This window comes from Tamandua tetradactyla, chromosome 22 (assembly GCF_023851605.1).
Source record: "Tamandua tetradactyla isolate mTamTet1 chromosome 22, mTamTet1.pri, whole genome shotgun sequence".
NCBI lineage: Eukaryota > Metazoa > Chordata > Mammalia > Pilosa > Myrmecophagidae > Tamandua > Tamandua tetradactyla.
Genome location: NC_135348.1, coordinates 18,294,987 through 18,311,217, shown reverse-complemented (window position 1 = coordinate 18,311,217; position 16,231 = coordinate 18,294,987). Strand labels below are relative to the sequence as shown.

Sequence of the window (16,231 nt, the reverse complement as noted above, 5' to 3'; positions counted from 1 at the left end):
GGGCTCACCAAGCCTCATGGTCTTTAGCTTCTGGCGGCCCTGGCATAAGCGTATACCAACAATAAAGCTACCTCGCTTCATGCCTTAATTGACTCGGCCTCCAGTCCTTTAGACCCGCAGCGAGGTCTCCTGCGCGCACCCCTTGGACCCAGACCCCCGGCTCGAGCCCCTTTTCTGCGTGCGGCAGTGTCGTCTAGCAAGTAGTGAGAAGCTGAGGAGTAGAGGGTCCCCGATAGCTTAGCGGTTGGGCCAAACCGCAGCCAAGGATAGTGACTAAACATACAACTAAATAGTGCTTTTGTATGAGGAAGAATGAAGGAATGTCAATATTACAGGGTTTTAAAAACAGATGGTAATTCATAGTTTAAAACTTTAACTTATGTGTGAGACTAAAGCAAAAAATGTTATTTGGTTTAAATTTATATTTTGCATAGTGCATCTTCTAATATAACTTATAGGGACACTTTAATTGAACACCATAAATACATGGAACCTTGGGTAGGGCATGAGATTTTGTAGGTTTGTTCAGAGTGATGCCCTGATAAAACCCAGAGTGATCTGAACAGTGAATAAAAAAGTACTGGCAAAGTTCTCTTGGGGGAATGGTGAGAAAGAGAGAAAATTCAGCTTCCCCATATGGAGAAGGCCTGATATTCTCACAAGGAGTGAGGACAACAAAATCAATAGGCCAACCCCTCAATCTTGGGATCTGTTCATATGAACATATCCCTGCAAAGGATAGGCTAAGCCTACGTAAAATTAGGCCTTAGTGTCACCTCCATAGAACAACCTCTTTTGTTGCTCAGATGTGGCCTATCTCTCAGTCAATAAAGCAAGCAAACTCACTGCCTCCCTCTCTCTATGTGGGACATGACTCCCAGGGGTGTAAACCACCCTGGCCACATGGGACAGAAATCCTAGAACAAGCTGGGACTCAGCATCAAGGGATTGAGAAGACCTTCTGAACTGAAAGGAGGAAGAGAGGAATGAGACAAAATAAAGTGTCAGTGCCTGAGAGTTTCAAATAGAGTTAAGAGTTATCCTGGAGGTTATTCTTATGCATTATACAGATAACCCCTTTTTAGTTTAAGGTGTATTAGAGAGGCTAGAGGAAAGTGCCTGAAACTGTAGAGCTGTGTTTCAGTAGCCATGTTTCTTGAAGATGATTGTATAATGATATAGCTTTCACAAGTGACTGTGTGATTGTGAAAACCTGCTCTGATGCTCTGTCTTTATATAGTATGGACACATGAGTAAAAGATATGGATTAAAAATAAATAAATAATAGGAAAAATAAATGTTAAAATAAATAGGGTAGAGGGAAACACTAGTGGTCAATATGAGTGAGGGGTAAGAGATATGGTATTATGAAATTTTTTTCTTTTTATTTCTTTTTCTGGAGTACTGTAAATGTTCTGAGAAATTATCATGGTGATGAATAAACAACTATGTGATGATATCATCAGCCCCTGATCACATACCAAGGATGGAATGTTCATGTGTTAATAATGTTCGTATTGTATGTTGATTGATTTTATTAATAAAAATTTTTTTAGAAGGGTTATCTAATTCTTGTTTTATTCCCCTGCTTTCCCTGGACTTCTGTTGTTGTTTTTTTAAAATATGCAGCATTTAAAAATATTTTTGTCATATTTGTAGAAAGTAGTACCATTAAACATCAATATTTAAAAATTGGAATTTGTTTTGTAAAGAACAGAATTTGAAGCCACCAATGATAACTGAAATTAGAATGGGAATTAATAACCTGTAATTTAAATTTTTTTCATTAAAGTCTATCATGCTCTAAAGGGTTTCTTGAACTGATGTACTTGATTTGATCACAATAATTAGTAATGAAGCTAATTAATAAAATTGCTTTTGGAGGTTCAAAAAAAAGAAAACAAAAAAAATCCATTCAACTTTTAGGTTAAGGCTGATTGGCGGAGCAAAACACAGGTTGTTCATCTGTGTCTTGAGAAAATGTCTTTAACCTCCAAGAAAAATCAAAACATATGTAGGAATTGAAGCATGGCTTAGGATGCAATCAGAAGACTGAAGACGAGGAAAGAACTGGATAGGGAAGTTTACATCCCAATAGAAGGCCCTGTGAGGGTTGAAACCTATTTGCAAAAGATTTAAGGGGACTGATGTTTGCAGGAAGATGTTCATATTAATAAATCACAGCTCAGTACAAAAATAAACTCTAAACAAAAAACATAAAAATTAAAAGATGTTTTTAGGCATGGCTGAGCTGATAGGAAAGTAAATAGAATTCCTTTCTGACCAAAAACAGTAAGAAATGTTGAGTTTACAGTTTTATGAACACAGGAGTCTCTTTGCCTAGAGGCAAATTTCTAGTCTAGAGCATGGGTTTTAGAGTTACATGCCCTGAAACTAGAATCCAGGAGGAAGGTCAGATATAGGAACATCCCTCATAAAACATAGGTCCTGGAAGAGAAATATCCTTGGATGATAAAGCAGGATTTAATAATTGCACTAAAGAGAAAGAGGAAGTATGAAACTACATACCTGTCTCTGGACAGAGAAAGAAAAAAATTCTCCCCTAGAACTTTCTAATCACAAGTCTTCATTCATATGGATTTGGGGTCCTGAATTCACAATACCTGCAATGCTTCTACACCAAAAAAAAAAAAAAAAAGCAAAATATTTAGAATAAGTTCTTCCCAGGACAGTAATACCCTGAAGTATCTGGTAAAAGTAAATATCAATCATTTTTAGGAGAATGCAGTTTAAACCCAGATTACAAAGAATTCTCACAATAAAAATACCAAGTAGAAATAAGCTCAAAATCAGAACGGTCATTAAATGTGACAAAGCAAGAAATCAAGAAGTCAGAAGAACCAACAGACTACATATTCAGAAATTAAAGACTGTTTATGTACAGGATATAAAATTTAAAATGTTGTATATGTTTGGAGAAATATATTCATGGAACCCAAAACTATCAAAATTAATGAGCAGATTTGGAAAATAACAAGTAGATATTCTAGAAATGAAAAACATAATTGAAATTGGAAACTAAATGAATAGTAAAAGGAAAGAATAGGCACAAATAAAAGAACTGATGATCTAAAAGATAAATCAGGAAAAATAAGACCCAGAAAGCCGTAATGAGAGACTGTGCTTGTTTGAAAGGATTATATACTCTTAAAAAGCCATTCTTAAATTCTGATCCATTTTGTGGATCGTTTAATCCCTATTCAGTACTATAGCTTGGAAACTTGATTATATTATCTCCAGGGAGATGTGACTCATTCTACTGTAGGTATTAATCTTTGATACCTACAATATCAGGTATTGATATGGAGTCAGATGTGACTCCACCCATTCCAGTTGGGTCTTGATTAGTTACTGGAATCCTTTGAAAAAGGAAACATTTTGGAGAGAGTCCCTTTTTTAGAGCCACAAGAACCACAAAAGCCCATGCAGCCAGATACCTTTGGAGATGAAGAAAGAAAATGCCCTTGGGAGAGATTCATGAAACAAGAAGCTGGGAGAGAAAGCTAGCAGATGTCGCCATGTTCACTATGTGCCTTTCCAGTGGGGAGAGAAACCCTGAACTACACAGGCCTTTCTTGAATGAAGGTAACCTTTAGTTGATTCCTTAATTTGGACTTATAGACTTGCTTTAATTGGGACCTTTGCATGGCCTTAGAATTGTAAACTTGCAACTTAATAAACTCTCCCTTTTTAAAAGCTGTTCCATTTCTGGTATATCACATTCCGGCAGCTAGCAAACTAGAAGAGAGACAAAGGGATAGCAAAGAAAAAGAGATGAAGGTGTCTGAGTGAAAGACTCAAGTCATCTAATCAAAGTTTTATAAAGATAGTTTTAATTAGAGTACTATAAAGAAAGAATGGAAGAAAGACAATATTTGAAGAGATAATGGCAAAGATTTTTTTTTTAGAATTGCTGAAAAATTCTAATTCCCAGATTTAGGAAGTCCAAAACCTAAGCAGAATAAATAGAAACAAAATGACATTTAAACACCTCATAAGAAAACAGCAGAACACCAAAGAAAAAGAGAAGTTCCTAAAGAAGACAAAGGGCAGAAACAGATTACTTACAAAGAAAAGACAGCTGGACAAACATCTGATTTTTCAACAGCAACAGTGGCAGTCAGAAGACAGAGGAATGATAACTTCAAAATGCTGAGAAAGTGTGGTTGAGAAGGAAGAAAAAATAAGTACATTATCAAAGTTTTCTGCCAATTGACCTTCATGAAAGGTACTTCTAATGGATAAAGTTCAAGAAGGAAAATTATCCTCAAGTCTGCAATGCTAGAGTAATGACAAATAAAGAAACTAGTAATCGTAGAGATAAACACTGAAGTATAAAACAAAAATAATTGTGTCTAATGTGTGAGGTTGATAGAGATGAGACAATTAAATGCTAGTACTTAAGACCATCTACTATTTCCGTATGGAGTGGAAAGAAAGTAAAGATACTGATGAACATTACGCTTTTCAGTTAAATGTGCATATTAAAATTTATAGGTTAGCCTCTTTCGAAGAGGAAACACAGGAATATAAATGCCAAACTAGTAGAAAAAAACGTGGAATGAGAAGAGGAAAATATTATTTTTAAAAAAATGAAAGAAAAGAAAGTAGTAAATAAAAAGTACGAAATGGAAAGAATGAATGAAGAGTACAAAAATAAAGTGACAGGAACGTACCTGAATACATTTTTAAAAATACAACTGCATGATGTTCACTAAGAAATAATGGTGGCTCAGAGACATATGAATCTTATTATTACTGATTAGGAAAATGCAAATGAAAACCACAAAATAAATGCCACCCCATACTCATCAAATTAGCAAAAATTGAATTCTAACAATATAAAGTGTTGCCAAGTGTATGAAGCAATGGTGGCTCTCATAAACTGCTGCTGGCAGAGGAAAGCTGTTTGCTATTGCCTAATGAAATTGAGCACAGGCCCCCTGGACAAGATAGCCATTCCATTCTCAGGACAGCAGGTATCCGTGATGGAGCACAGAGAAGAGGCTGTTTTTGCCGGGGGACAATCAGTTACGGTGCTCCCTCTGCCCAGGCCCTCACCACCTGCCCCCAAGCCTGAAGAGATCAATATATACATATATATATATATCCCATTATTGATGTAACAGGATGCAGATTAATATTGATGTTAGGAATATTCACCATAGAGAAACCTTGCACCTAGGCTTCAGGGGACACAAAAAATGCTTACAGAAAAATTGTTCATAATAGGAAATAACTCAAAAAAGGCCAAATACCTCTCAGCAATAGAAAGGATAATTAAGCTGTAGCGAATTTATTCAAAGAAATGTTATACTCATTGATGAAAACAAATGAACATAGGTATATATTGCCATTAATGAAGATTGATGGATCTCAAAATATTGTTGAACAAAAAAAAGAGAAGATATTATGGTTCCATTTACATAAAGTTAGACAAGTAAAACTAAACAAAATGCTAAAGAGGGATGTGCATATATGTACTAAAACTATAAGGGAAAGCAAGACAAATGGTTTCCTGAGGATAAAGAGAGAGGTTTTATGCAGAGTTCTATTTCTTAAACTTTGTGGCCATTTGTTTTAGTATCGTTCTTCAAGCTACACATCTATATTTTATATGCTTTTCTGAATGGTTTCTGTATTAAACAATACAATTTTTAAAATGATGTTAGAAGAATTCCTGGAACTTAAGATGAGAGTCTCTCTCTCATTGAGAAAAAGTAGAATGAAGAGTTGGGTGGAGCTATGTGTCTCAGAAACTTTCCTGAGGATTGTGTGTATTCTTAGAAGCTTTAAAATTCAAGAATGCCAAGTCATTGAAGATTTGGTGTGAGGTGTGGGTTGCTTTATTCTGAAGTTTGAAATTGTATAAATCTATAAATACATGTAACTACTTTTTCTTCTTTTTTATCAGTTGGAATTCGAACTTTACATCTAAACTGACAAATTGAGCAAATGAGGTTGCTGTTATACAATTCTGAAGCATTTTTATATGCCCATGTTCACACTGATTATAAATATTAATATAAATAGTGCTCATTTCATTTTGAATATGCTTCTCCCCTTGAATTTCAGCTAATCTCCTGGGTAGTTAATTTATTACTAAGCAATTCCATTATACACTGGACAGTATTAAAAATACTGAATTCAATCCTTTTTATTTGTTTATTTGCTTTGAATTAATTTGAAAGTGAAGCCATTCTAAATGGTGAGTTTGATTATCAGCATGAGATTTATAATCATATAGCAGGTCAGGAACTGCACCGCAGAATAAACATTAGAGCTAACAATGAACAAGAACCTACTGTGCATTTCATGAACATTATCTTTAATCTTGATGACTCTGCACAGTAGATTTTGGGGGGGTGGATACACGGTTCAGGCATCAAACCCGGGTCTCTGGCATGGAAGGCGAGCATTCTACCACTGAACCACCCATGCACTCCAGAGTAGATATTTTAATTCCCACTTTTCCTAAGGAAGCTGAAGCTTAGAGAGGTTTAATATGTTTACCTGGATTACACTAATAGGTGGCTGGCAAGCAACTCAATATAATATTCTCAGAATGTAAAATTGGGGTTATAGGCAGAAACAGTAATGGAATTGACTTTAGATTTTTAAATATTGGTGCTTGGGAGTTGTATTTATCTTCCATTTTCATTTCATTTAGAAAATATCTGAGGATTTTAAGGGAATTCCTGGAACTTAATCATAATGGGTTTTGGAACTGCCAGTCAAGTGCATTGGGATCAGAGGCTGTCCAAGCTCCCGGATTACAATTCAACCCCCATGCCTTGTTTGAAGGACCTTGAGTTCTGATTTCTAGAGACTCAATATACTTCAAAGATGACATCAAATTATAGAAATTGTTCAGATTAATCCATTTGGGTGAAAGCTCTGCTAACAAAATGCCGGACAATTTTTCCCAGGCCAATTTTGATACTTGGTTTAGTTTGTTTCATTGTTTGAGAATGAGTTTTCTGATATCTTCAACTGGTATCACCATACTTCTCAACTTTCACAAGAAAATGCATTCCTAGCCCAGTGCGTGACTAAATTCAATACAGAAAATCTGCACTTCAGATGTCTGTTAGCGAAAAAAAAAAAAAAACGCATTGTATATATTGCCACAACTTATCAAAAGCTAAGATAAACAACAATATTATGGGGAATTGCCTAAAACAGTACTTAAAATAAATCACTACAGATCTTATTAAAATACAGGGGCTGATTCATTAGATCTGGGATGGGCACTGAGAGGGCCACATTTCTAACAAGTTCCCAGGAGAAAATGCTATTGCCCCATGAACCACAGCTGGAATAGAAAGGACCAAATGGATTACCCCTCCCCGCACCCAACTCCACAAGATATCCTAAAATCTCTTTCCAATTTAAACCAAGTAAACAGAGTTGAATATTAAGATCATATAGTTTCTATCACCAGCTCCACTGCAACACCTACACCTGCAAGCCCTCCCACCTCTGCAAAAATGCTTTCACCAAATTGTACTTTGGCTTTATCACTAAAACGAGGATCAATATGTAACATATTACAGCATTTTCTGAAAGTATATTTTTAGGTACATTATTCACTACATTTATTTCACAGTACCCTCTTTCTAATCATTTACATCGTATATTTTTTTGGTTTGCTTTTTTATCTTATGGAAACTGAATGAAGTGACTAATCATTACATCCTCTTTTAATTATCTGCTAAAATCTCACAGCTAAATTTTTGGCCTACTCATAAACATATAAAATGCCAAATTATGAAATTTGTATATTAATCTAACACCTGGCCTTTTTATCTTTTTCCATAAACTCTGATGTCTTATGTAATGCTGTATATATTTATATAAGCTATCATAAATACTGTAAAGTGAACTCTCTCTCCCACTTAATGGGTATATGAAACTTTAATTACTGCTTGCTGCTGCAAATTTACTTATTTTCTTAACTTTCTAAAATTAAAAAAATTGTGAATTCCTAAATATGTCTGGCCCTAAGGGCTTCAAACAAAGGATTATGGACCTAGTACAAACTACTACAATTTACAACTCTTATTACTGCTCCTTGTTACAAAACTTTGCCTTTGGGTAGCTCTATATTTGTTAATCCGAGACATTCAAACCTCTTGCAGGCGTTAAAATCTGTAACTGAAGAGAAAAACCTTTTGCCCAACCCATTTATTATTTAATGAATATACTTGACCTTTTAAACTTTTTTTCTGATCATTTAAAAAGGCATATTACAGCAAATCCATATAAGCACAATATTCATAGTCACGGCAATATCCACTGCCTAGAACCATAACCCCTGGTTACCAGCACTTTCTATTATTTCCATCTACTCATTATTACTACTGAAGTTTTCATTCATATTCAACATGTATGTCTGGTGCATTTTGCTTGATGAAAACACGCCAATTAGTGCTTAACCTTCCCTACTTCATAAATTTATTCCTTAGAACATTAGAAGGAAGTCAAGTGAGACATGTTCAGTAACAGATGTTTGCCATTTTTTGGCTGCCTTTTTACAGTTTGTACTCTTTCATTACATTTCAAGAAATTTAGTTAATGTTCCCTTTATGAGAGAACAAGTGTACCTGGCTTCCCAGGAGGGGGATTCCCCAGGGCAGGCACAGTCTGTTCATTCCCTTAACCTAATATCTGCTTCTTTCAACTTTTCATTCTTCTGTCCAGGTTTTGGTGACAATCACACTCCAGCTTCTGTATCCCACAAAAAAATGCCTGTGTTGACTGGCAACTGTAAACTACAACTGCTGTCAACTCTATTATAAATGCACACAGGCCTAGTTCTCCAACATCTTTTCCACCTGAGGATAGCTCAGAAAAGAAGATCAGTTATTATTGAGAGAATTTCATCAAATATTTTGGTTTCTATAGTAAAGAAAGATTGTGAAGTGGCTTCCAAAATTGAAAATCTAATGCTCGCTTATGATAAAATTAATTTTAAAAAATAAAGTTCTTTTGTAGAAAACAAAACTCATCCAAAGGCACAAAACTGCAATTATCCTATTTTTTTACCTAATACATTTTTGAAGATCATTTAAAATGGGTGTGATGTGGGTGGCATTTAAATGGTGCTACAGTGATACATCTAGGCAACATTACAATCTAGATCTTGCAGTTGCCAATAGTCGACTCTCTTTTAAAAAATAGCAAGAACAGTTGAAAATATGTAAACTGAACCGGACTTATTTCTTACTAACGGAAATTTACATAGAATACCACCTTTATTTTTCCTAATCGTCATCTTCTTAACTAGAATAACAGTAGGGAGTTTGTAGGAGGAAAATCCAGTAAATAAAATAGATGACAGTTATAGAAGTAAACGCCAAGTCCAATTAATCCTGCTGAAATGTGGGCTCTTAAATTCAACCATGCATATTTAAAAAAATTTTTTTTTCAAAGTAAATATCAGTGTCAACCAGTCACAAAGATTCAAAATTTAATTTTTCACTGGAAAATAATATACATTTCAAAATTAAAATTGGGATGTTTAAAATAATATACAGCCTTGGGCATTATTACTTCTTGTAGTGTAATCCAAACAAATATAAAAACAAAAGTCGATGAAAGTAAACTGTAAAGTGGTGCCCAAAGTGTCAAAAAATTGTATTTCCTTACCTGCTAATTTAGGACCTGAGTTAATCCCAAAACCTACTAAAGGATTTTCTAAAGTTATTTTCCTTTGTACCCAAAATGACAAAAATAATTAGAATATCATCTGATTAAATAGAAATTTTAAATTTGACAGTTGAAATGATTTGTGTTAATTCTTGGAAATATGAGAAAATCTAATTGGGAGGACCTGCTTTTACCAAAAACTGCCCACCTGGAGCTGGAGAATTAATCATGAGTATGAAAATAATTATAAAATCTTCTCAAAAGTTTTGGACGAGAGGAGAAAAAGAGCAGAGAGAAGAAAATGATTGTGAGAAAAAGAAATGAGCAAATTATGTCAAAGTCATGGGCAATGGCTTCTGTGGTCCTTATTTCCACGCAGCAATGGGTAGTACTCTAACTTGCGTTCAGAGCTCTCCACAATCTAGTCTGCCCTTGTCAGATGTATTGCCTAAAGAAATCTGTCTTAACAGCACACGGCTGCTGGAAACAGTCTGTAAATTGTCAGCACAGAAGAGGAAGGGCTGGGAAGCTTAGAAGCTGCAGTTTAATTCCCCACTCCTTGAAGGTATTAACAACAGCTTTCTGTGGATCAGACTTTTGTTAAGCACATGTATGAATTAGATCCACATAGTATGTTAGCTAGATGTAACTGTCTATATGGTGATTAATAAGTATGTTCTGAAAGTAGCAGCTTAGCATTTCAGACAACAGAATAATGTTAGTTATATAAATTCTTCTCTAAAATAGGGTTAGAATGATTCAGTTTTAATAAATTTGACCTACAAGGAATTTAGCAACATAAGCCAAATATGACACCCTTCAAAGTTTTCACAGGAAAAAATATAAAAAGTCAACACTAGTTTTTGTAAATTAACAGAGAAAACAATTTCAATAGGAAAAAAAATAAAACATACTTCAGTTATATATGGAAAGTCAAGAAGAAAAATAACTAGTAATATAAAAAGAATAAAAAATAACAAACAGAGAAAGGATGAGAAAGACACCTTCATGCCAAAGCAGCATACATGAAAAGTGTAAGAAACTTAGGTATATAGAGAGAGAGAGACATGGTGACACAATTTTATAAAAAAAAAAAACTTTGTGGTCTTTTAAGAAATCATTGCTAAAAATGTATGAATCACACAGTATCTACTACTATTTACATAAAGACATTTTATGACTTGCCTAAATGAATAGATGAATTTAAGGTGAAGCTCCAATTCCACTTTCAGGTCACAGATTCCCACATTCTCGTTTAGGGATCCCTCATTTAGAAAATCATCAACGTGTGGTTGAGAATTGTCTTCTTGGATGTTTTACCCTCCAATTGTCACTCTCCTAACAGATGTCATCATTCCCTGTTGTCCTCCATCATGTTTTCTTGATAGACTATGTATCATTAGTTGCTATACCATCTCATTTGAGGCAAACCATATAATGACCACTTACACTATCATTTCTCTTCAAATAAAAAATAATACATATACTTTTAGGTTAAGGTAATGAACAAGATTTACTTCTGTGTGAAATAAAGACAGGTTAACACAAGACACAATGACAGAACTAAAGTATTGCTTCACAAGAGAGGTGATTTTCAATGGAGAATCATCTTAGGGATGAAATAGGTCTATAGTCAAATCACACGTGTCATATCAAAAGGAACCCAATAACTTCCTGAATAAAATGGTAATTCAACTCTATGCCCAGTTTTACAAATACTTACAGTACAATACTCTGGCAATATTGATGATGCAGAGAAGGTAGCCTGACTGGATTCTTGAGGTAAACGAAAAGAACTTGCAGACACAATTCCTCTCCAGTCATAAAACGTTTTGTCTGTAAGAAATACCAGTATAGGTTAAAACAATATTTATTCAGGAAAGCTATATACTGATCATATTGCTTAATGTTAAAAAGAGGAAAGCAATCATGGTGATGAATATACAGCTCCTGGATGAAATTGTGAGCCACTGATTGTACACCATGTATGAAATGTTTGCATGTAAAAAAGAAAAAAAAGAGGAAACAAATCATCATTATGGGCTTACTAGTGTGTATTAAAGTCTCATCTTAGGTGGGCCACAGTGGCTCAGCAGTCTGAGTTCTCACTTGCCATGCCAGAGACCTGGGTTTGATTCCGGGTGCCTGCCCATGCAAAAAAAAAAAAAAAATCTCATCTTGTCATCTAATCAAAAAGAGATTTAAAAAAGTGACAGCAACAGCATAGAGCAAGGTTTTAATTAATTGACCGTTCCATACAGTAAAGCTCTCATTTTTTTATTGCATACAGTGCATCCATCAGAAAACTAATAAGTTCATTCTCTTGCTCTTTTCTCCAAGAACATTGGCTTCTTTTTTAAAGGAAGCTTAAAGCAAAATCATATTTGCAAATAGCATTTATAAAAATAAATGGAAAACTTTTCCCTGTTTTATAAGCACTTTAAAAGAAAATTCAGAATATGAAGGCACAGGTTTTAAAATTGCACAGTAATGGAAATTATTGAGACTTTAAGGTAAATAGGTTGAAACAACAAAGGGTTAGTCAACACATACCTATATTTTTCTTCTGCCTTATGGCACCTGTTACATGGGATTTCTGCAGAAACCTTCCTTCTTTAATGATGGATATGAGATTTAAGGTTTATTTGCCCATTTATAGCTCAGAAATATTAATCACTAAAAAGGAAAAACTCAGTTCAATCCTGCCATCCAAATGAATCAAACTATTTTCAAATTTCAAATTTCCCTTCTAGTTCTTGCTCATATATATATATATATATTCTTATATATATATATTCTTATATATATATATTCATATATATATATATATATATATATATATATATATTCTTTCCTAAATCTTGCAACTTAATGGAGTCATCTGTAGACAGGATAATTCCATATAAATTTAGAGAAAACTCAGAGGTAATAAATTCTCTAATTTCATTACTTCAATTTATTTACAGGATCAAAAGTTAAGTGCCCCAATGGGAGACAGAAAAGTTGCATAAAATAATAAAAATGTGATGTGATCTTAGAGACACCCTAACTAATAAACATACAAATATTCACATACAATCTTACTCCATTTTTGTTTTATACATATTTCTTCTGTTTCAGTTAGAAAGAGTCATTCCCATCCAAAAGGAAAACTTATCTAGAAGTGGCAATATAATAAATCGTAAAATCCAATCACAACTCAATGTGAATAAATGATATTCATTAAATTGAAGCAAATGCAAATGACAGAGAGACTGTAGGAGCCTGTAAGGTAAGGGCCATGCATGTTATACTTTTACTTAGGAACTTTTATAAACCCAGAAGTTTAAAAGGATTGCACAACAGAGCTAATAGGGCTATGTAAACCCTCATATTTCTTATGAAGCTTTCTACACTAATTCAAATTTTCCAACTCACCAGCTCCATCCTTGACCGAGCCTCTTCCATCAACATACTTCTACAATTAGTGTCCTCACATATTTTAGATAATGTGCTGATCTGCCCAAACTTTTTTATTTTTTCAAATTTATAAACTCTCCTAGGGCACGGACGGTATCTTACTTGGAATTGTTCTGTATTTCTGGTTCATTAGCAAAGTGATTAAAGTGGCTGTGCAAATCCCAGTGGACAAGAATTAGCTTCAAGGGGTTAAATCTCAACAGGCACAAAAGGGAACTTCATCTTCAGGAACCCAACTCAATATGAAACTGAAAGCCACACAACTTATTTTTCCAAGAGAATACAGAACATTTTCAAATATTTTATCTTGTTTACCTGCAACACAGACTCATGTGGTCAAGAAAGCCATGTACTATTTCCTCCAATATATATGTATCACACTAGAAAATACAGCTATAGCTTTTGCACTTCAGGAAGCAGGAAAGCCTCTACTAAAATCCTCAAGACAATCATTCACGCACTGATGTATGCTAATGACTCCTCCTCAGAAGCCAGGTACAGAGAGTGACACACAAAACAAATTTCCACGTATCCCACAAAATTAGTCAAAGGTTGTAGGCTGCTACTTAGTTTGAAGAAGACTGTAGTTATTCATCAGAGTAAATCTTCACAAACCCTTCACGGAGCAAAAGTCTTTACTGACAATGCCAATGAGAAATAATTCTGAATTCTGGGTGACAGTGTGTGTGTGTGTGTGTGTGTGTGTGTGTGTGTGTATGTGTGTGTGTATGTGCGCAGATGTGTGGAGGTGTGTTTGTGAGCACACATATGCACACAATAGGAAACTATATATTGATAGATGAATAAAATAAGAAATTTTATTAACAATCCCCATTTTATCATCCAGCAGAACAAATACTTCTAGATTAAATATTGTTCTGGTTTGCTAGCTGCCGGAATGCAACACACCAGAGATGGATTGGCTTTTAATAAAAGGGGATTCATTTCATTAGTTCTTCAGAGAAAAGGCAGCTAGCTTTCAACTGAAGTTCTTTCTTATGTGGGAAGTCACAGGATGGTCTCTGTTGGCCTTCTCTCCAGGTCTCAAGGTTCCAACAACTTTCCCCAGGGTGATTCCTTTCTGCATCTCCAAAGGCCTGGGCTGAGCTGCGAGTGCTGAGATGAGGTATGCCCAGCTGCTTGGGCTGTGCTACATTGCGCTCTCTCATTTAAGCACCAGCCGAGTAAGTCAAACGTCATTCATTGCAGCAGGCACGCCTCCTAGCCGACTGCAGATGTAATCAGCAACAGATGAGGTTCACGTACCATTGGCTCATGTCCACCGCAACAGAACTAAGCACTTTCACCTGGCCAAGTTGACAACTGAATCTAACTACCACAAATATATAAGGGGGAAATGTAATATAAAAATTTGGAAAGAAACCAAATGGTCCCCTCAGGTTAAGAAGGAATTAATAGCTAAATAGTAGCTTACTTCAAACATAAATGAATTTGTTAAATTACCCGTACTGACGTCCCCTTGACTTCACATTTTCTCCATACTTTTCTTTAGTCTCCTTTGCTTTCATGTTATACCACTATTAGCCAAACAAGTTCATGCTAGTTTGTCATTTTCTGCACCCGTCTTATTTTCCTATATAGAATGAAAAGTCTTTCCCTCGCTTTGTTTTCCCTATAAAACTTAATTTAATGCTGAGCCCCCAGCGTGTGTTCAATGTATGCTCCTGGATTAAGGGACAGAGCTGGCATTGATTGAAAGGCCAACCAGCACAGCTGTGTGAGGGAAAGGCCCCAAACAATGCAACTGATATAAATACCTGAGAACAGAAAAGCCTTAAAAACAACTTTTATAAACACTACATTTTTTCAGTCCAGATATTTTTCACGGAGTCATTTTTCCTCATTTTCTAGCATCATTTTGATGTTTAGAATGTTAACAATATTTAAATACCTTGCAGTTGGGTGGGGGGCTTTTTATTTTATCTCTCATTTTTATTCAAATTTATATAGTTAACCATGAGACAATTATTTACACAGGTGGGAAATATTTCTAAAACCTAATAAGCCCAATTATTTCAGAAACTTAAATTACTCAGATGACTCACAAAAAACCGCTAAGACTGTATGCCACGTGACAATTCCAAATGAAAGAAGAAAGAAGGGAAAGACGGAAGAAGGAAGGAAACATTTTAGCTCATTAAAAATGTGTACTACTTCTGTGATTTTCTAAATATATTATGGTATATACATTATATTATATATACATTAAATACATATAATTGCATTTAAACATTTCCCCCATATTACGAGTGGACATATTTGCCCAATTCACTTGAATAGCAACAAAAGACTCAAAGACAATAGCGATTCAAACTTTTCAAATGTACTGCTTCAGTCAACCAAAAAAGTAAATGCTCTTAAGAAACAGTCCATACAATTGCCTTAAACAGAGCAGAGGGAAGTGCAAATGAAAATGCAACTTATTTTTATTAGGACATCATAGAACCCAGGACACCAGTGAATTCAGTAGTCCTGTGTCCCTAGAGCCTTTTTTATGCCAAGCTCTTCTGTTTCCCTTTTATCAATTCCCTTGTATCAATTAATTCTTTGAGTTAATTGTACATGCGGTTTTAATCTGTAGGTAATTACAAACAATTAATAGTTAGGAGACAGAATTAGCAGTTCTTGGTTTGATTATCTATATAATTAAAAGGGGTGGTAAACTAGAGTTGACAAATAGCATCTTAATCATTTGAATAATCAAACCCCAGAATCTTGCTTGGGCAGCTGAATTCCATCTGTTGTATCAGTTTGAATTTTAGAATAAATGACTGAAATGTTTAATTGAATCAATTCATATGTGTTGATTTACAAGAATGAACAGGGTATAAATTCCAAAATTATTTAAACAATTTACCTGGTTTTTGTTCTGTTTATACTAAGCTGCCTCCAAAACGATTCAATAAAAACAAAGAGTCAACAGAGTGCTTTACATATCTGCCTAATAGCAGCCAAATTCATGGCTCTAATTCTTTATTTTATAAAACATCTAACAAATATAGATAACTCTTTCTATTCTTCTTGAGAAGATTTTATTTAACAATTTCATTTATGTATGTGCTGAGAGAAAGCAAATAAG

General features: G+C 34.6%; 1 protein-coding gene across 5 annotated transcripts in view; it reads right to left on the bottom strand.

Moving 5' to 3' along the window:
• Positions 1-16,231, bottom strand: part of IQCM (IQ motif containing M) — a 473,232-nt gene that overhangs the window by 264,071 nt on the left and 192,930 nt on the right. For all 5 annotated transcript variants that reach the window (XM_077139855.1, XM_077139853.1, XM_077139852.1 and 2 more), the window contains one exon: positions 11,396-11,508. In XM_077139855.1, the coding sequence (XP_076995970.1) occupies positions 11,396-11,508 (113 nt within the window). The remainder of the gene's footprint in view (positions 1-11,395; positions 11,509-16,231) is intronic.